A 21,289-nucleotide genomic window follows, 5' to 3' on the forward strand; every position below is an offset into this window, starting at 1 on the left:
CACATACCCACCTGTCCTTGGTGCTGAACAGCAACCACATGCGCACATGCAAACACACCTATTCTCGGTGCTGAACATTACAACAATGCTGATGGCAGTTTACGCGAGACATCTGTCAGGTCTGGTCAGAACTGCAGCATGACGTCCTCCCATTCTGTCTTTCGGATTTATACACGTTTGATGTAAACTGGAGCTCAACCATAATCCTTGATATTGTGACATGATAATTAAAAGATTGGAAAACAATTGTGTTCTATCCATTCCTTATAATGTGAAATAAGACTGAAAATTGGAGAATAATGTGTTCCATGTATAGCTAGGATGGTTATGAAAATCTTTTAACAATTATGTTCATGTTTCATCTCTCCCAGATATTGTGAGATGATATTGGGAATTGGACAGCCATCATTTTCAATTCATTCTGGATATTGCAAGGTAATACTGGAAATTAGAGAACAATTATGTTCCAAACATTCTGGTTATTGTGAGATAATAATGAAAATTGGAGAATGATCATGTTCTATTTCATTTTGTATCATTCCCAGGTTCACACTTCACAGTGTATTTTATTACATTCAACACCACGAGTACACCTTTTATCACAACATATTTATGAAGTAGAACGACTACAAAAGCGTTTGGTAAAGGTAGTCACATACATGGTAGCCTTTTTCTGGAGGCAGCAGCGTCTACTGTGTTTAGGGCATGACATCCCTCTCCTCCCATTGCCTTTTACCTCCCCAACCGAAGTCAGGTACCCATTTTTACACCTGGGTGGCGTATGGAAAGCTTTGTTAAGCGCCTTTGCCAATGACACGACATCTAGCCAGGAATGAAACCTGTGACCCCTCAATCTCGTTTCCACTAGAATACCCACACTACCATGCCATTGCACAACAACAAAAGCTTTTTATTTCACTTGAAAGTTCATCTGTGTTGGTAGAAGTCCTTCTGTATCAAAGTTTAGCTACAATTTCCAACACAAGTATTTGTATTCTGTATAACGCAAACTCCAGCTGTCCGGGGGTTTCTGTCCCCTCCCCGCGGTAACGGATGGCTGACTAGAACATTTTAATCATGCTTAAGTATTTGGACTTATCAAAATTTTCGAATGACCAAGACTAGTCCTTACCAAAAGCTTTTGAATTGGAATAAAACCCACGTACACCAACCAACATCACCAGACTGTGCTGTTGCGAAACTATCTTTATTGCATTGAGCAACAAAAGGCTTCCAAAGTGCATGGATGGGTGGGGACCGAAACAAGGTGGTACATACAACATGAGAGACCAGTGTGTCTATTTACAGACAGAGCTCACAACTTTGTACAGCATCAAGCCCATGGTACCATACATTCAATGTGATGTCAGCCGTTACAATACACCTACTTGTACTTATTTGTCAGGTATACAAACATACGAGATAACAGAAGTTGACTGTGCGGACGAAAGTGTGGATGTTTTACATGTATTCAAACACAGCTTAAACAGGCAACTAGAAATCAAAGTTAACATGCATGGTAACAAGGGACAACTTTACCAATTCATTTGCCTTGATGTAATTGCTTTACATTGGCATAAAGCTGTCTTCCCCATGGCTTGTGGCGCAAATTCTAGTCAATGAAAACAGGTGAAATGTAACAACTATTGGTATTTTTGGAAACACTATCTTTGTTTAATTACCCCTTTATACAATAATGTTACTAGGGAATTTCCATAGCAACCATACATGAAACAGAATAGAGAAGACAACATAGTTTCTTTGTTCCTTCATTCAATTAGTATAGAAATTGCTCAGGCTAGATGAAGTAGGAACAAGTCCCTACAGAATTCAGAGTTTGGATACAAAAAAGCGTTAGTTTACAGGTTCTAAACATTGTCTGTATGAAGATTTACATTTCGTATAAAACATATCATTCGTTGTTGGTGCAATGTAGAAAAACATGCAAATGCTACAAGTTGTAAAAAAAAACAATTTTGGGAGTTGACATCCATTTGACAGTTTGATCCAAATTGCTGGAACCATGCATGCTATCAAAACAACAAAAGACAGAAGTATGTGTTTCTTTTGGGTTGGCAAATGTACAGCCTATATTCTTTAAAACATTTACACAAGAAAGACCTAGCAACGGATCAACAAAACATAACAGAAAACAGATATCTAACTCATACAAATTTGGAATCATATAACCTACACAACGAAAATCAATAAAATTACCAAAAAGAAAGAAAGAAGTATTTTGGGATGACCCTAAGATACATCTTTGCATGGGGCAAAATTCCTGTTTGCAGCATCAAAATCAGTAAGCTTGCCATGCAATTCTTTCAGCTCTACCACACTACATGTTCTTGTGACAATGGTCGTGTAAAAGCTATAGTTCAGTCCTACCAAGTACCAATCGATGCAGCAATTTACCACACAAAATACCTGAACAAGAGAATTCGTAGCTACATGCACAAAGAGCAAATGTCATGTCATGTTGAATTATAGTCACCTCATTTTCATCACAGATTTCAATGGATCCTCCACAGCCATATTTCTTATGTACCGGTATTTATAACAGAGTTCTAAGGTAACTGTAATCTGGTCTGATAGAAAAGCAGGTTGCTTTTGCACCATAGTTTGGTACATAGTATGAAGTACATGTACTATCGGTAGCAGATGACATTATCAATGCAAACTAAACAATGTGCTGTGAATGTTCTACATATGGAGTAAAATGATGGCTGAATCATTGGAATTTTCACCTCGTTTTCTGTACTGGACAGATCTCAACTTTTTTGTGTGTACTTGTTAAAGATCTTTTTTTGTGTCTAAAAAATAGCGACTACACATTTTGAGCATGTAAAATGAATTTCCCACAGTCTTTTTTTGCATTTGTACTTGATTTGAACAACTAAGACTAAATTGTGAATCAAAATATTCTCGGGCCAGAAAACACTTTTCCAATACTAAAGCATTTCAACTGAACAAAGTTTTTGTCGCATTCAGATTCTTTCCCCTTAGATACAGTGTTGAACACAAAGTCCAACTAGGACTGGATGGTTTGACACAATATCATATGATCTACACAACCCACATCTTAAACTTAAACACTGCCCTGTGGTAGAAGAGCTGATAGGTTGTTACAGAACACTTGTTTGTTGTTGGACCTTGAATACAGGAAGAAACTTTGACAAACCATATCATGGATTCAACCCACACTTAGTTGCTAACTACACTGTCTTTGCCACAGATTATACAACTTGCTGAATAATAACCAGGCTCAACATAATTCTCATATTGACAAAGGGGGTACATCTACATACCGGGAGACACAATATATAATCATGTATTGCACCGCATCAAAAACATCCTTAAATATGTACATAAACGTAACACGGAAGTTATCTTAAATCTCCTTTCCTTGCAACAAGCTGAAAGTCTTGGCTTTTTCCATAGTTCAGTTACAAATTGCTTAACTTATATATAAAGTCTATTTGATCAGTTATGCATCACATTGACATATAAACTAGTCAGCACTAAGGCCATAACAGCTAACGTATACACTTACAAGTCCTAAAGCGGGTATCTCATGGGACCTCGCCAAATAAGTGGAGCAGACTAGCACAATTAATCACCTGCAATTCAGAGTTCTAAAAATTTTTCATGAAATTTGTAATTGGAAAATGGCGCAAATGGATGCAAAAACATCCATTTATCAATGCAAATCTCTTATCAATGAATGTTTAATCATTGCACTTCTTTCTAATTCAGTGGATTTTTTAACACTGACTTCCAACAAAGTTAACTTGCTTCGAAACTGAGAACTGAAATTGTGGCCATTTTGTTTGGCTCATCTGGGCTTCATATGTAAATGTATCGCATGTCAGTGTTACCGCAAGGGAAAATTGGCAAAAATTGGTAAAGTTGACGCAATTTGGCACAGTACAGTGAGCTACCCGCTTAAGGTTACAATTTCTTACAACAAAATCTTACACATACTGAGACGATGTATGAAGCAAAGTTCAAATCTCATTAATATCAGCACTTGCCAAGGTAAATATTTGGTGGTATCAACATATCAGTTTATATTGGAAATCGAAATATTCTTTCATACCTATTCATCAAATGTAATATAACATTGACCCTCTGGCCACATGAGCAAGCAGCATTATTAACATTACGGGGAAAGGGGGGGGGGTCAAGACAAATCTTCATAAGACATAGCTCAAATGATCTGACAACAAACATGACTTAATGCTGATTTTAAACTCTTTTGGTTTGGTATGGACTAAATTGATGTGTATACGATTACGGCCCTGACAAACAATTTGGTCAGTATATCTAGTGGGGTTTTTTTTGGGGGGGGGGGAGATTTTGGCCGAACTGAAATGCATCAAGGACATTTTACTTGAAGAAAAGTTTCATCATGAACAAAAAGTACTAATGAAAGATTTTCACATTTGACTTTCCAACTCTTGCCCGATTTTGACCCCATTGTTTTTTGAAAGACGTGTGGGGCTGAGTGATCAAGTGCATTGTAAAGCACTTCAAAATGATGGTGAAATATTTAGATTCCAGCTCATGTTATCCCTCCCCTTACATCTGTAGTCTTGTTCCCATTGACAAACATTGTCAGTGGTACCAGGTAGCTATTTCAATCTACTCTAGTATTAGTCTGCTGTGCTATGAGGAATGCTTGTTGGCCTTTTTTATATATACAAGGAGCTATCCCTTTGCATGGTGGAGTATCTAAGGGTATACTATCTGAGAGGTTCCAGCTAAAAAAAGCATGCAACTAGCATTAAAAATTCAGTAAAATGTGGAGTCGGTTTTTGTGCCCCCTTTTGCCATGCAGAAAAAAAATCCTGCCAAATTTCATGTACCTTTATATCCTTAATCCGGTAAAATGTTATCAACAGTTTTACAGCAGATATTTGAAGGGCTTTTTGGTGCACTACATTTCTGTAAGAAACAACACATTCATTTTTCATTACATTTTCTCAGGTAAAATGCCCATCAACCTGTTTACAAACACACTAGTTGAAAACGTTCTTTAAGGGGGAAGACAAAATTTCCCAAACTCAAAGCGCCAACAGTGCTAGACAAATTGAGTGAATTGTGGGTTGTCTAGTCTGATGCCGATACCTTTACAGTCACAGACTGATATTGACTGTCTAACGCATTTAGCTGGTTCAACCAATTAAAAAATAGTAATTAGTGGCTTGCCCAATGAGAGTGGCTGCATGTCCATCAAATTTTTGTATTTCTGTTTTCATTTTGGTTGTCTACGTTTTGATGGGAAGGGCCTGTTGCAAATAACCTAGGGTAGGATTTTTTTTCATCTCCATTCTACTGATACAAGTTTTGATCATTAAAACATTGGTGCAAGAGTGAGCCCATAGAAGGGACAAGGTTGATAATTAGAGGTAAACAGTTGATTTCTTTCACATGGCACCAGTATACTTTTTTTCCTCAACCCTTGAAATGATGCGAAATCAGTATACTTTCCATACTTACAATAATTACCGCGGAAGAATGACAAATTACAATATTACGCTTAACTAGTACAATGCTGAACACAAATATCGTATGAAAATGTTGACAGTGGATCGTATCGTGGATGGTACGTACAATGTACAGTACTACTACTGTGTGCTTAATTGCTCAAAAATTGCAAAGAGAAATGGACTAATAGTGAAATGCATACCATCCTTTTTCACACTATGGCCCAATCAGCATGTCTGTACTCATTTATCTAGGCAAATGCCTGATGACTTTTATTTTGTTGGAGTTTCTCGAGTTATGAAATATTATAAGGGCTCAAAACAGTCAACACTTTTCCTAAACTTTGAACAAATATGTACAGTTACTTACAAAAATTCTTCTTATAGCTGCATAAAACTTTAGATATTTGTCATGTTTGAAACATATCATCATTCCTACCACTGTTTTACAGCACATTTTTGTTTTCCTTTTTTTTCCAGAGATTTAGATACAAAACTTAACCTTCTGCAAAGACAGCTTTAGCTGAATACTATTTACTTACAATGTACATTATGGGTACAAGCCCAACTTTGGTTTGTGATGTTCAAACTGCGTCCAGATTGAAATAATGCTCAAAGCTACCTGTACAAGACATCAACTCACACCAACAGCATTTCCGTATAGTGTTATGATTTAAGAGTACAAAAGCTCCCCCTATCTGTTATGACTAGTACTGCAAAATCTGTAGTTAAAACTTACATGGTAGTTCCTTTGCACAAGAAAGCACTTACATCTGCCTGTTAGATTGCATGGCAGAACCTTTGTTGAACACAGCTGACAGAAAATCCTATGATACCACTATAAAACCCTTTCAATTGGCAGGTTCTAATAAGGATACGTCCCTTTACCTTAGAGCAAAAATCAAGAAAGGCTGTAGTTACTGGTACACCTTCTAAGCGCTGGATGATTAAATCAGTTTTCCTCTCCATAGCCACTGTGATTCTGCGGTAACTTGTCATAAAATGGTTATACTGGATCCAAGTTCCTCGCAAGTCAGCCTTTTTCTCTCTTCAAATTTCAATTCTGAAGCGGTGGAACATTTTGTACTAGCAGGCTCATGCATATGGTACATGTAGTGTTGTTGTCCAAGATTTCCCTCCAGTCTTCTCATTGGCGGATGCACGGAGGGCTGTTTGTCAGTTACACTTAAATGTTGAACTATCTACTGCGGACGGGTCGTCCAGCTTGGTTGGGGTACAGCATCTCCTTAGTCTTAGATGGAAAAGAGCCGTGATCTTTCCTGATTCATTGTTGGCGTCTAGTGAATGAAGTCAGCTGTATTTGGGAATCTATGAGTTACCACATCCATGTGTGGCGGTGCTGACTGTGAACGTGACTTACAGTCACCCAGAAATATGTCCCTGTAACACTCGTTCCCTCCATGGGTCTCTTCCGACGGAGATCGCAATGCTTTGAATGGCAAATTTTGAAGCGCAGACCATCTCCTTCTGTCACCGTGGCTACGCTGAAAGCCCACTCTTGTAGTACTGCACTTTTGTTGGATCTGGGAAAACAAGCGTGGGAGTTTTGATTTAACAAATAAAAAAACATAAATCGTGGCAAGGCTTGCAAGGAGATACATGTGTAAAGAGATCTTTATGTATCATACTGTATTACATGAACACTGCAAGGGTTTAGGTACAGGTTTGGATCTAAATAAGTTTGGTCAATTATCTGTAAGTTAAACATGTACATTAGCTTACTGTCCTTTTAAGTGGTAAATTGTCAACTTTTATGAGGATTTACATATTCTAATCTCAACAAAAAAAGGATACTAACCTTCTTGACACTGCTTAAAGGTTTGTTCCCATTCTAGGATACAAAATAGGAATAGTTAGCACATGAGAATTCATACCTCCAGAACACCATGTAAATCTTCTAAAACATTCAACAACTGCAAAACAGAAATGACAGGACTGATGACTCAAAGCCTCCCTTACCTCTGTACAAGTAGTTGGCAGCCTCCTGAAAGTTGTATGTTATTTCCTCCGGTACAGAAGGAACGGGGGGCCTCTCCGTGTGTACCCCAGGGTCCTCTTTGTGTGAGTAATTCCCTTTGGTCATGTCTACATTTTTTACAGCAGCATTGTCCATCATTACTACACCTATACTACCTGGCAAGACAGTATTTCCCAGTCCAAACTCGTACTGGGGGACCTCGGGGGGAGTGAGGGAGAAATCCCTGCTCACCCTGACATGGAGCTTGCCCACGTCACCCTGGCCTCCAGCTGGCATGTTCTCCGATCGATTACTACCTTGAATTGCACTGTCTGCGTTGGGTCCATCAAACACCTCCGACGGCAAGAGGAACTGAAATGGACTGTTTTCAAAGTTGAGAAGGATGGCCTGGAGGGAAGTCTCCTCCTTCCCGAGAGTCTTGCACTCCTCCGAACACGAGACGGCTCCCGCGGGGGTGGCACGAGTGCACACCTTCCTTGCATAGGCTTCAGAGGGCCCCGCCGTAGCGGGACCCTTGCCTTCTGCAGGGTCGACCTTTCCAGTCCCTTTGTTCTGCGAAACATTCTTCTCCAGATTGGCAGCACTTAGATGGGGGTACCCTTCTCGCTCCTGGCTTTTGGCATTATCGTACGCCCCCCCTACGTCCTGAGGCATGGTCACCACAGGCTCCTCTTCCTTTGGACATATTTCCACCACCGGTAATCCGTTTGGCACAATCACTTCTCCACTGCTCCCCTCTGGCAAGACAATGTTCCCACTCTCCTCTCCATCCATGGAGTCTTTGTTGTTCATGTTAGGATCCCCTTCTCGAAATTTTTCAAGCCCTGCTTTCAGTTTGCTAGCGTAGGTCATTCCTCCTCCCCAAGGACTCGACGTGGGCTGTCCTACAGATTTCGTACCTTCTTGCATAGTTCCCGGAGTGAGAGGAATTTCTGTAGAATTTTGCTGCTGTGTGCTCGCGAGCTCGTTTCCGATTCTCGCGGCATTCCCCTTGACCATATCCTTTGATAGTCCGTTACTAGTAAGAGTTAATTTTTCTGTGTTTTCTGGATTTTGTGCTTTTTCTATAACGATGGGATCCGTTTCCTTCTTTTCGGGATTAGAAGCATTGCTCTTACCACTGTCGACCGAGTTGGAGCTAGCCCCATCTTGACTGTTTATGGTCCCACTATCACTGTCTATAGAACATTCTGATGAGGCAGACTTTAAGGCACCCACAGACTGTTGCTTTCCACCTGGAGGAACAGAGGAGTGAACTGTTAGAACACAAGAAATACATCTGGGTGTAGGTTCATTAGGGTGGTAAATTACTGCTGGTTAATATAGTTCTTTGCAAAGTGTATACCTACATGTAGGGCTGTCTCCAGCTTTGAATTTTTTCCGTCCCACTCATAGTTTGGGAGCCGATGTTTTGAATTTTCATTGTTAAATTAGTCATTTTAAGCTTACAAAGATACCTTTTCATCAATTTCAAGTCATTAAGTTCAGAATATGGGACGGAAAGAGTGAATTTTTTTTCGTTCCAAGAAGCAAATTTCCATCCCGAGACGAATGCACGGGTCCTGGAGACAGCCGTGCCAACCAAAGTAACATGTAACCAAAGTTTTGGTCAGTATTGCTCCAAGGAAGGTGACAGACAGTACCCGAAACGTCAGCTAAGTACTAATTCATTGGTTGTGTATAGAAAACTATGTTAATCGTCAGAAATACCCATTGAATAATTGATGCAGCAACATGTTAATCCAGTGGTTAGCCTTCTTCACAGTCACAAACTGTTAAAACCTATGGATGAAGTAGTACATTAGTTAATTATATAAGGCTCCCCATAACTAACCAGTTGTTTTCTGAACTGCGCTTTGCAAGTTACTGGTGGAGACTGAAGCAGTCGAAAACCATTGGTATTGTCACTAATGACTCACTATTGTGCATTAAAGAGCCTCTTTAACACATTCTATCAATATGTAAACATTTTCTTAAAATAATCAACTTTTTTTTTAATGGTGAAGAACACCAGGCAAAGTATGGAGGACAGCCATAATCTTTTTCAACCAGGCCCCCAAAAAATACATACAATGCTTAAAAATCAACAAACATGAATTATTCTGAAAGAAACCTTTTAGGGTACCAGTTGTTTCAAAATACAAGTACATGAAACAAATATGCCAGTAATTTTAGGCTTGAGGTTGTCTGAAAGACCAAACTAGAAGACTGAAGGCTGGAACAGTATAATAAATCCTCATGACAGAGTGCAAAGGTGAGAGGTCAAGACAAGTACATGCACATCCTCAACCATGACCATGGCCTTTGGGTTAAGAAGTTGGACATTATCATGACACAACGTTCCTGAAATTTAGCTGCCACACGAAGGGACTCACTTTTATTAGCCTTCTTCTTCTTTTTCTTCTTTTTGCGACCGCCTTGCGAAACACTGCTTCTTCTGCTGCCACTAGACTCGTACTGCCTATCATCGTCCTTTCCACTGTCCAGGGAACCCCGGCGTTCTAGCCCGGTAGTCGGGATTGCATCAAGTGAACCATCTCCTTCCTTAGTCTCTCCTTTATTCAAGAGGGTCATTGCAGATTTTGTAATACTGGTAGCATCGGGAGGGTATCCGAACGGTGGTTTCTCGCTTTCCCTGTTTTCCCACATTTTCCTTAGCTGCTCACTTGAAGCTTTCAGTTTCTCTGCCGTTTTGTACAGCTGCGATAGGGATGGAAGTGTAGCGCGTGTGGATACGGGGTATTTAGGAGCAGCGGATGACTCTTTTTCTTCCTTCTCTTGGTCGTCGGCGCCACACCCGCCTTCTTGGATCACCGTTAACTCTGTGGTAGCTGACTCAAGAGCTGCGAGCACGGATGTTGTCTTTGCTATCTTTTCTAGGACACTGATCTTTGCATGCTTCAGGGCTTGGCCACAAGTCCCTGTGCCCCCCTGGCCCTGGTTATCCGTATTGTTACTTGCTGTTGACACTGAGCTACAACCTGGGCGCGGACGTTTTTGGAGGCGACACTTGCGTTGGTAATATTCCTCAGGAAGGTCAGCCGACTGACCGCCCCCAGACTGACCAGCTCCGGGCTGATCGCCACCCGACGAGGACAGGGATTGTTTGACAAGCCTGAATTCCTGCTGAAAGTATTCCTCGGGGAGTTCGGACAACTCTCGTGCACGTTCCTTGATGTGATCTACCTAGTGAAGACAGAACGGTGGCATGTAAAGATGTGCACCCACACCCCCGCCAAACTCAACACTGCAAACACCACACCAGGAAAGCTGGGAGGAAAACAGGAGAAAAAACAGAGAACAAGAGTCACTCCTTAGCTGTGAGAAGAACGAGGTGAAAAATCAAATACAGGACAGATCTGTACAAGCTACATTTCAATGCAATATACTGAAGCACCTCTGTAAGTAAATACAAATGTAGTTAACAAGTCTGCGCATGCTGTATACAGTATACTTGTGCTTGTCCATAGACTGCATCAAATTCTTAGTAAATCCTTACATAATTAATACTGAGGAAAAAATCTTTTTGATAATTCCACTTAGAGGTGTACGTGTTGTAAATCATACTATGTAATCTAGCACGTGCTAATGTTAATGTATTCTAATATGCTTAACCTACAAGGTTTGACTTTCTCAACTGAAATATTGAAAGTTTTGCCCACTCCACTGTTCCATCTTTTGGGTAATACAGCACTGTACTTGAATTTAACAATACAATACAGGAAACACCCACAAGTCCACAAAAAGGCATTAGAATTTGACTACTCAGATAATGACTTTATGCATTAGGCTGTAAAGATTTAATGACTTTTTCAACTGATCACTGTTTGGCACCAGAGCAGAATGTTTGAAAGGCTCACAAAGGGCTAACCTTAATTCTATTTCACTTTGCTGAGCTGAGAGTTACTGTAAGTCTCACAGGAACATGACATTTATGTTATGTGCTGTCTTTTTCAAGTTCAACACTAAATGTCTTTGCAACTGTATATTGAGCTTAGATGCAAGAGATGCTTCAGATCACTGCAAGACAACATGACAGATACATACATGTATCCGTTGGCAAATTTACATCTGACCATGCTTTTCCAGGGCTCCAAATACTGGGTGCATATAAACTTTTGTGCGTCCAAAATTGGAGCTGTGCACCTTATTCATACCACTGGGGGCATAGGTGCATCTAAATACCTGGGTTATGTATGTAAAGACACTATAGTGCACAGGTATGCAGCATTTTCTTGACATCTAAGTATCAGAAAATAACGCTTAATATGCTTAATATCAAAAGTCAGTTTTAGAATGTGGGTTGGTGGAAATTTTTCAAACCTAGCTACTACTAGTATATGCTGTCAGGTTATTGCACAACAATTGTTACAGGACTAGTACAATTGGCAACTTGTAGTTACATGGCAGTTGAACTAATGCTTATGACCCTGCCAAGTATCACGTAAATGTGTCATTTATAGGAAAATATGAACACGTACCGAATAAATGATTCCTCTGGAAAGGGAAATAAATACTAACCAAACAAATCTTTCTTGTCCCATGTTTGAGCAATCAAGTTGCAATTTGGGGGTCCTGTTACGTTTTAATTCATTATATCCAACTACATGTAGGTGGTGGGTTGTGATGTACGGTTTTAATGGTATTAGATATACAGGAACTTGACAATCTCCACTTAAGCCACTTGAACTCAATTCTATTTGAGATCTTCCAGCAGCCATTAATCACCCTAAAGCAACAAATCAAGAAACCGCGCCTACCTCCTGACATGCTCATCATCTATAATACCCTGGTACATGTACCAGATGTGCCACAAATTCAACATTTTCACAAACAACAGAAATTGGTTTGATACTCAAGAGTGTTGCTCACAATGCAACATACTTAGGGCTAGTTCCAGTTAGGCTCTATTTCATCTGAAAAAGAGAAACAGGTTGAAGATGTGGTGTATTTTCCGTCTTTAAATGCATTTACTGTGGTAGCTCCACTGCAGTTTTATTTTTGCAGTAGGCAGGGAAGGAAGACTGATTGTGACTGCAGGATGTTTCTACTACTACTACTACTGCAGCAGCAGAAAACAGTGGACTTCTGGGCAGGGAAGGCAGGTTTTCAGTTTACAGTAAGCGCAGTGCTGTAGTCATCAATGGAAACTCAATCATATTAGCGGGGTGGTGACACGGTGAGGAGGTCACCGTGAAAACTGCGAAAATAATAACCACTGCGAACGTTTCAAGATTTACTGTATCTATCCATCAGACAACGCTAAGACTTCTACAGTCATACAGCTTTGCTGGCCTTCAAACAACCACCTATGAATTCAGACTAAAAGTGAGCCGCGCAATAATCGGCCATTGAAATTTTTAGAGCAGCGGGTTGCTGTGCTGATGCAATCGTCGATTGAGGCACTGCAAAGTAATTTGGCTGTCAGTTGACCTTTGCAGCTACAGCAAGCCAGCAGGGGGCGGCAGGTTTGGGCCAGGGTATGAAGAAGGAACAGGGCTTGAGCCTTCAGATTTATCTTTGGCAATAAATGAGTGTACCGGTGCACTTAACCTAGAAATTTAGGTGCACAGAAAATTTTTTGGGTGCACAGCATGATATAAAGCAGATACTGCAGATAGCCAACATTTTTTCCCTGCACCTACATTTTTGGGTTAGGTGCACGTACCGATTCCCTTAGCCTGACGAATCGCGCTCCTAGTGGCCAGCCGGTCCTGTAACCGCCATGTGGGGGTCAGTAACCTCCGGCCGAGAGCTTGTGTAAATACAGGCTACCGATTCCCCCAGATGAGTTTCGAGCCCTGATATTAAACAAGGCGGTCCTTGCATTGAGAGAATTTGATTGAAGAACCTCATGTCAGCTTACACTTTAGAAATCCTGTCTTTTACCAAAGATGTTTCATATCAAGCTATCATCGTGAGCTGAAAGTACTTACGGAAATAATAAAATCTCCTCTCATTGATGATGATTTTATCTTGCAATATTCATCCTTCTTAAGTCTAGACAGAAGACTAATATTCAGCCATTGTGATGTTGACAACCTAAATAAATTAAATCCCTCATAATACACATTCATGACAGATATTATACAGATAGAACATCCTGAATGCAAGCTAAGGTCTGGGAAGGGTGTACAACAGAATTCTTCTATGTCTGTGCATGTATGAAGAATGCACATGTAAATGTTACAACCCCCATGACTTATTACAAAATCATAATGGCTCATTTAACATGTGTACATTATACATACAGCAATAGAGTGGTTCTAATTTTTGTCTATTACACTTGCTATTCAAAATTTTTCTGAATACTTAGAGACATTGTGGAAAGGTCCTTTTCACATCAAAGTTCATAACTTTTTGTCAGTTCTACAAAGATATCAAAGGTGTGCACTCGGATGTTTCATCAAACACATACTATGTGACATAGCACCCTAAGGGAATAATGTTACATGTATCTATATGCATACAAAAATTACAGTGTTCATATCTGTACCACACAGAGTCTACCCTTGTTGAATGCTTCTCTTCATGTGTTTGATACCAACTACTGCAAAATCTATGCAGTAATTTTATTTTGGCATTTTATAAATGAAGTCACAGTTTACTTTTATATTACCTTATATACATAATCAAAAACAGTTAAGCATGAGTTCCATAACTGTCATGATTGACTTGTCAGCTGATATCATCATATATCATCAAACAGCTGATATAAATGTGTCCAAAAATGTTTTAAAAATAGAAAACCTTCATGTATGGAGCACCTGAACATTCATTTAATGATGGAGCACCTGAACGGAACAACCTACACTGCAGTAAAGATGCAATTTCCTAACACGAACAGACTATATCATTATGACTACAAAATCAATTACTAAGTTTTAGTCAATTGAATCAAAGATTGACAAAGAAAGAAACATCCCATTTGTAATATTGTTTAACTCGATCACGATGGCTGTACATGTGATTTTGAATTCTAAGCGTGGGCGTGATGGCATTGCTACAGATCAAGATAAATCTTTATGCCCAAAAGGCCAAATCAAGGGGGAATCAAGATGCTAAGGCCAGAGAGTCAAACTGGCCATCATGTTAAATATTAGAGCTCATTTGTTGTAACAGTTGAGTACCTAAACAGCTTTAGCCCTTAAATAATGGCCAATAAATGGCCAAATATGGCATGCCTACGAATTCATTTTGATACAGAATTTTACGAGCCTGCGTTTAGATACTTTGTAACAATTTTGTTTCAAATGACTGAAAACTAGCCTGTGTTGCATAATCTCTTGCTGCCAGGGCCAGTGGAAGGGCCGCTAGAACTAAGCGTTAAATTTGATTTTTAAAACCTTCTTGGTCAGGCTAAATCAAAACAGCATACGCTGTATCTGTTGTGTTATTCCATGAGGCAAATTTTGTTGTTTTCGGGCAAATGAATACACATATATCTCAGATTCTCAATCTAGGTTCATGTCCAAAGAACTGAACTGTCAAACTTCACAATTTTATATTTTCTACTTCCAGCACGCACAGATGAAAACCTCAACCAAAACCATGTTCCTAGTCACCAACCACATGTTGACACAACAAAGTATATACACTTCAAAACCAAATTTGGAAGATGTATATCAACAAACACAAAACACATCACCACAAGTATCATAAATTTACCAGCAAAGCGGGAGGAATATCAGATAGATTATAATCATATGCGGCGGCACAAGCAGCACATAAAGAGTGCACTCAACTGCGGACGATTTGTAAAATAAATTCATATGCCTTCACGATTCGAGTCAGCCCACGCTGTGACCTGTTATGCTGTATATCTGGCCAAATCTAAAGAGTTTCTGGAACCTTCACGAACGGACACCTCCGACTACTCTTCCACCTCAAAATCTAGACCCTCTAACCCCCACAACTTGACCTGTCTGAGAGGTTGAGGCCTAGCCGGTATTTTTTTTTCCCGCAGCGCCCATCATGATGTGATGGTGAATCATGACGAGAAATCGTTCGACTTTGGTCTGACGTGAAAACGCCATGGAGGATCGTACCTCCCACTCACACATGTGGCGCATCTTTCTACACACAAAATGAACGCTTTCCTCGCCACATATCTCTTCCACTATGTGTGTGCGAGAAACTCTGAGACAATGTTACAGAGAAGAAGAGATTTTTAGTGTCAAACGACGGAAAACTACGACGGAAAGCGTGCCGCAACGATCGCAATGTCAAGAATTTTGCACTGTCAGGTGGATGCTCCGGCCGGTAGAGGGCCGGCGAAACCCACCGCTTCTTACCTCATCAAGGGGCATTTCCTGAGGAATAACAGTGTCGTAAACTTCTAGGAACTTCTCTGCATCTTCTTGTCGAAGTGCATCAGCTAACATAAACGCTATATGCCTTTCTTTAGGGCCTTTTCCCACTGAATTCATGTCCATTTTCCAAAGACAGGAGCGCCATAGTTACTCTTGTTATTTGGCTTCGGCGCATGCGCTCGCATTGCATGATGGGGGATTTGAGGGCAAGAAAACCACAAATTTTCTCACCAAAAATACTGAAAGTGCAAAATAATACCCTTTTTGGCAATAAAAAGATACAAACATCGCAAGAATGACAGTTATTTATTGTATGGAATGGATATGAAATACTACTGTGCTCCCAAAAGGTGAAAGGTTGTGGTAGGAAATCAACAACAAGTGATGTCAGTGGACGAGGGCAGCAGAAGCTAGTTGTCTGTGTGTGCTTGGGTACCATCATCATCTTCCTCCTCCTGGTCTCCTCCTCTCCCCAGCATCAGCCTCAACATGCCTGACCAGCCAAAGGAGAACATATTTCTCTTTGTCCCCAATCTAATAGGTAGGTTATGTAAAAAAAAAGACAACTGGGTCATCATAAATTTCCCAATATTTTACTGTCTGCCTAGACATGCTCCCGGAGGTTTCCTTGCTATCAGAGATGCAGTGATGGATGCAGCAAAATTTATGTGACCGAGGAGGTTCATTGATGTGGCGTAGCAGTTGACTCTAGCTTTATTTATGAAATTCCATCCCTGAAAGTGAAAGCTGTGTCAGTGTGTGGTGATGATGTTGTTCAGTCTAAATGTTTAAGTCATGTTTTAATTTGAGTCCTTTGCAGACTTCTAGGAGTGCCTGCATTTATTTCTTGGGAGGGAGGAGCCCTGCTTCCTGATTTTCAACATACAATGTAGGCCAGGTTCTCTAAATGCCACGTTTCCCGCATGCCTAAGATCTCCCCCGGATTAGAGCACGCTGTCCATATTAAAAATCATGAATCAGTGCTCCCGAAAAAATTAATGCCGGCACTCCTCAGAAGTCTTGGGAGGAGACTAAAAAATAGGAATCTCTGTTTATGAACGACCCCATTTAGAATTGTGAAAAATATGCTAGTTGCCTTGTCAGCCAGCAGAAATCAATTTCTCATTTTTTCTTTCCCCTTAATTCCTTTCCTGGTGACTTGTTGAATCTGGTTCAAAATCCCCAATTAACCTGTAATTTGTAGAATGGCAATTTGGAAATGGATTGAATTCTACTGTATGATTGGCCACTTTGCTGCACGTACACAATCTTGATGCCCTGGAGAGATGCCATTGTAGACGCATATTATTGCCACGTGGAGAGGTCACCGCATAATTAAAAATGTAGATTTTCCTCATTAGTTATGCAATCCGTAGTTCCTTTGTTCAGTTATTCTCATTAGAAGATCTTCACAATAACGCCCCTGCAGTTCCAGTGCAAGCTGCCAGGGGGCCCTAACCTACACCACTCCTTTATTACATTACAAGCTATCTGCCACCCAAAAATCACGACCATAGCACATCCAAGTCAAAAGATACAAAAACGGAAGTTCTGCTGCAGTACCAAGGTTACATACCAGGGAGCCCAAAAGCGATCTTGAATTTCGGCTTTACAACACCTGCCCACATACCAAATACCATCGTAATTTCCATCAAGAGGTTCTTGAGTTATGCTGACTACAGTAGTGCGGAAACACAAACAGACACACAGACACACTGACAGACGGACAGACAGACACACCCAAAACTATATCTCCATTTTTTAAGGAGATAGAAACCATCTCAAAAATTTCAAGACTTACAACTTATCCGGTTTGTCATCCAATTGCTCCCTGATCCATGTCATAATGCTCATAGAAAAGTGATGCTCGCTTCTTTCATCCCTCAGGTTATGGTCGCATCATCTTGGCATTGGTAGCCTTCTATTACATGCCGTACAACCCCATCATAGGCTCCATATGCTACATCATCAGTGGGATGCTAGATGCTGTGGATGGGTATGCTGCTCGTGCACTCAACCAATGTGAGTATATCAACAAATTTGTAGGCCTCTCCAAAATGAATCGAAATGCTAAACTGATCCAGATTTTATGAGTGAGGGGGTCCTGGACACCTGTATTGGAGCTGGAGGTTAACCGTAAACCTGTGCCAAAACATGAACAAGGCTAGGCTTTCCGCAACTCGTCAAATTCGTCAAACTCCATTATCTATTATTTCTTCTACGGCTACGGGAGTCATAAATTATGACGGCTGATGTGATACAGGGGACAACTTGACGTTGGAGTATATCTAAGCATAGTAGGCTTTTGAACCTTACATTCTGTTTTTTATAATCTTGGGGCATCGAATGGCTGAGTAGCTGGGCTAGCAAACATGAGATGTAGAGGTCGCCGGTTCTATTCATGGCATTCCTGGCTAGACGTTAACGTTGTGTCCTTTACACGACGTTCCGGTTTTGATATTTTCTTAATTTTTAAACTTAACATTGTACATTTGTAGCTAGTCGTGTGGGTGCGATGCTGGACCAGCTGACCGACCGTGTGGGGACCTGCGGGCTGCTGATGGTGCTGTGCATGCTGTACCCGCGCTGGGCCATCCTGTTCCAGATCAGCACGGCGCTGGACATCACCAGCCACTGGATCCACTTTTACAGGTCAGATTCTTATACAGGTTCACAGAGGTATTGTATGTAGTGACTTGCTGTGAGGGTCGTGTCTGTTTGCACTTTAACTCAAGACTACCTGGATGGATTGTCTTGATATTTTGTATGTGGGTAGGTCTTGATGAAAGCTTTAAAATTAGATTTTTGGCCTCCTAGCAACATGTTGTGGTATTGCAGCAGAACTTCCAGTTTTGATATCATCTCGTGTTCTGGACATGCTATGGTCTTCATGATTTCAGCACTCTACTGAACTAGATCTAGTATACCTGTACAGATATGGTAAAGGGCATGATAGGTTGTGTTGTATAGCAACGGAGGCTAGTGTTGTAACTCATGTTGATTATGTCTCCTTGCAGTAGTACATCTCTGCTGAAGTCTACCAGCCACAAGACTGTGGATTACGGCAGCTCTATCCTGAAGCTCTATTATACTTCTCGGGTCAGTCTCATTATATTGTCGCACAGCTTTGAGTGCTAAATGAACTAAAACAGCCATGAAACCTTGTGTGGCATTCTAATACCAGACAGTTGTATGTATCAAAATGCATGAAAAAAAAAATCTTGCCACCTAGCCTCAATTATTTTGGGTCCATCAGACTCCATCTCTAGATAAGTTATGCTGCATGATTCTACATATAAATGTCAACGGTGTATTAGAAAAAAAAAATGATGGTAGAGAAAATAGCAGTTTCCAGAATGATGTTCTTTTGTGTTGTGCCCCACAGCCGTTGCTGTTCTTCATGTGCTTGGGGAATGAGACCTGCTACACCATGCTGTATCTGTGCTACTTCACTCCTGGACCATATCGTAAGTCACTAGTAGTCTGTCTTCAACAGATATCCATCCTTATGTCATACCTGGGCCTGATGCGGGTGTTCCGGACGGTGTGATAACTATCCGTATCACATGAGGTTCTAGAGCTGTATCACACAGGCTTGCAGGCCGGTTGCGCCGCTGTCGAAAATTTGAATACCAAATTCAGAGGTTGGAATCAATGTTGTTACAGTTTTTTGTTCGAGGACACAAAACTCCCTTAACTTCCGGCGCATTCCTCATTGAAATGTGTGTTTTCTTGGGCGGGTATGACATAAATAAAATACAACACGGTGTATTATGCATCAACCTCGGTCCCAGCCCTCCCGCGGGTTGGATCCTACCTGCGGTCGGGCTGGTACCTCGGGTGATTCGGAATACTCCGTGTTGTATTCTATATATATCCACTGTTTGATACAGTAACTAAATGTATTTTTGCAGGGACTTAATTTCGTGATAGGAGGTTTCTGCTGTGTCTAAGTTCGTGGTTGAAACAATTCTGTAGTAAAGTAGTACAGTAGAAATACATTGGAAATGCATATTTGTAGTGAGGAGGTCACCGCAAAAATAAAAAACCCACGGACGTTTAACATAGCGGAAGGGCCAGAACCGAGGGTGATGCGGAATACACCGTGTTGTATTTTATCTATATGTCATACCCACAAAAAAAAACCATTTCAATGCAAAGTGCGCCAGAAGTTGAGAGAATTTTGTATCCTTGAGCAAAAAATTGTAGCAACATCGATTCAAATCTCCAAATCCGGTATTGGAAGTTTTGACAGTGGCGCAACTGGGGCACTCGAAATGTATTCTAAATATTCAATGGAAGCCCATGTGATACAAGTAGAACCCTGTGTGATACAGAAAATTATCACACCGTTTTCGCGGCCCACGTATGACATAAAAGATTATATTGCAACAATACAGAGGGGGCTGTTAGAAGTCTGATGATGCGTAAATTTGACTGACACATTCTTAGACATTCACCTCCCACAAAACAATTTGTATTTTGTTCCCACCCAGTGTTGCCTTTCCTGGAGGTTGGGCTGTTTGATCTGCTGTTCTTCGTGTCCCTCCCTGTTGCCATCGCTAAGGCCTTCTGCAGCTGGCTGCAGCTGAAGGGTGCCATGAGTGCCATCGCTGATGTGGACGTGGAGGAGAGGAAACAGCTCAAGAAGAAGGAGTAGTCAGGAGAAACTCAGGAAGATCTAGGGCCAGTGTTGGTCTTAATGAAAGTACAATGTACAGTGTAGCTCCAATGGAATTGTCAGGGAAAAACCCATCAAGACTGAGGGCCAGGGTTGGCCTTTTATTACTGTTTGTGATCATAGTCTGTGTAATCATTGTATTCAAATCTTATTGTTGTAGCATGTAGAACTTACATATCTCTCGTAAAATGCTATGATTGAAAACATTGAGGTTAAGTTATTCTACAGAACAGAGGCTTTAACGAAAAGGTATTTTCTAGATTCTAAATGCTTGTAGTTCAAGGCTGTCACCATGGCCAGGACCTGTCCCTCTGTCCCTTGACAGAACTTTTGCTGGCTGGGAAGGACAAAAAGTTCACTCCATCCGTCCCCAAAATCTTAACTTCTTGACAATTAAGATTGATGAAAATGTATTTTCGTAAGCTTAAAATGACAGATTTAACAAGAAAAATTTCAATATGAGCTCCCGAATACTGAGTGGGGTAGAAAACTATTCAAAGCTGGAGACAGCCCTGATAGTCAAATAACTATTGCGCCAACCTTCGCTTGTAAAATCTGTATTTAGTAGAGTAGAGTCTAGTGAAGGTTGCACGTTATGTATACCTTTGTGCATTTACCTGTCAGGTGAAAGAATATTTGTGGAGGCGCAGTTGCAAATGAGTTTAAGTGGGAAGATGAATCATCCGCCTGTTAATTAAGAAACAGTGATATGTTTGTACCCTTGTGCCTAATGCTGGTGATTTTGTGTTCGTAAACAAAATATGTAGTACATATTTATTGACATAAATGGAATTGAAACCACCTTCAA

The 21,289-nt window shown here is 40.6% G+C and overlaps 2 protein-coding genes across 2 annotated transcripts; one reads left to right on the forward strand and one right to left on the reverse strand.

The window, feature by feature from the left end:
- Nucleotides 1–1,188: 1,188 nt before the first annotated feature.
- Nucleotides 1,189–15,976, reverse strand: LOC136440317 (nucleolar and coiled-body phosphoprotein 1-like). Its single transcript, XM_066436284.1, has 5 exons — nucleotides 15,783–15,976; nucleotides 9,864–10,674; nucleotides 7,470–8,723; nucleotides 7,309–7,341; nucleotides 1,189–7,033 (listed from the first exon to the last, which is right to left on the reverse strand). The coding sequence occupies exons 1-5, from the start codon at nucleotides 15,921–15,923 to the stop codon at nucleotides 6,990–6,992; spliced, it is 2,283 nt and encodes a 760-aa protein (XP_066292381.1). The 5' UTR covers nucleotides 15,924–15,976; the 3' UTR covers nucleotides 1,189–6,989.
- Nucleotides 15,977–16,141: 165 nt separating this feature from the next.
- On the forward strand, nucleotides 16,142–21,289 carry LOC136440324 (CDP-diacylglycerol--inositol 3-phosphatidyltransferase-like). The gene is made up of 6 exons (XM_066436296.1): nucleotides 16,142–16,341; nucleotides 17,688–17,822; nucleotides 18,299–18,452; nucleotides 18,818–18,899; nucleotides 19,186–19,267; nucleotides 20,297–21,289. Exons 1-6 carry the CDS (start codon nucleotides 16,290–16,292, stop codon nucleotides 20,458–20,460), a joined length of 669 nt encoding a protein of 222 aa, XP_066292393.1. The 5' UTR covers nucleotides 16,142–16,289; the 3' UTR covers nucleotides 20,461–21,289.

Source organism: Branchiostoma lanceolatum, chromosome 1 (genome assembly GCF_035083965.1).
Source record: "Branchiostoma lanceolatum isolate klBraLanc5 chromosome 1, klBraLanc5.hap2, whole genome shotgun sequence".
Classification (NCBI taxonomy): Eukaryota; Metazoa; Chordata; class Leptocardii; order Amphioxiformes; family Branchiostomatidae; genus Branchiostoma; species Branchiostoma lanceolatum.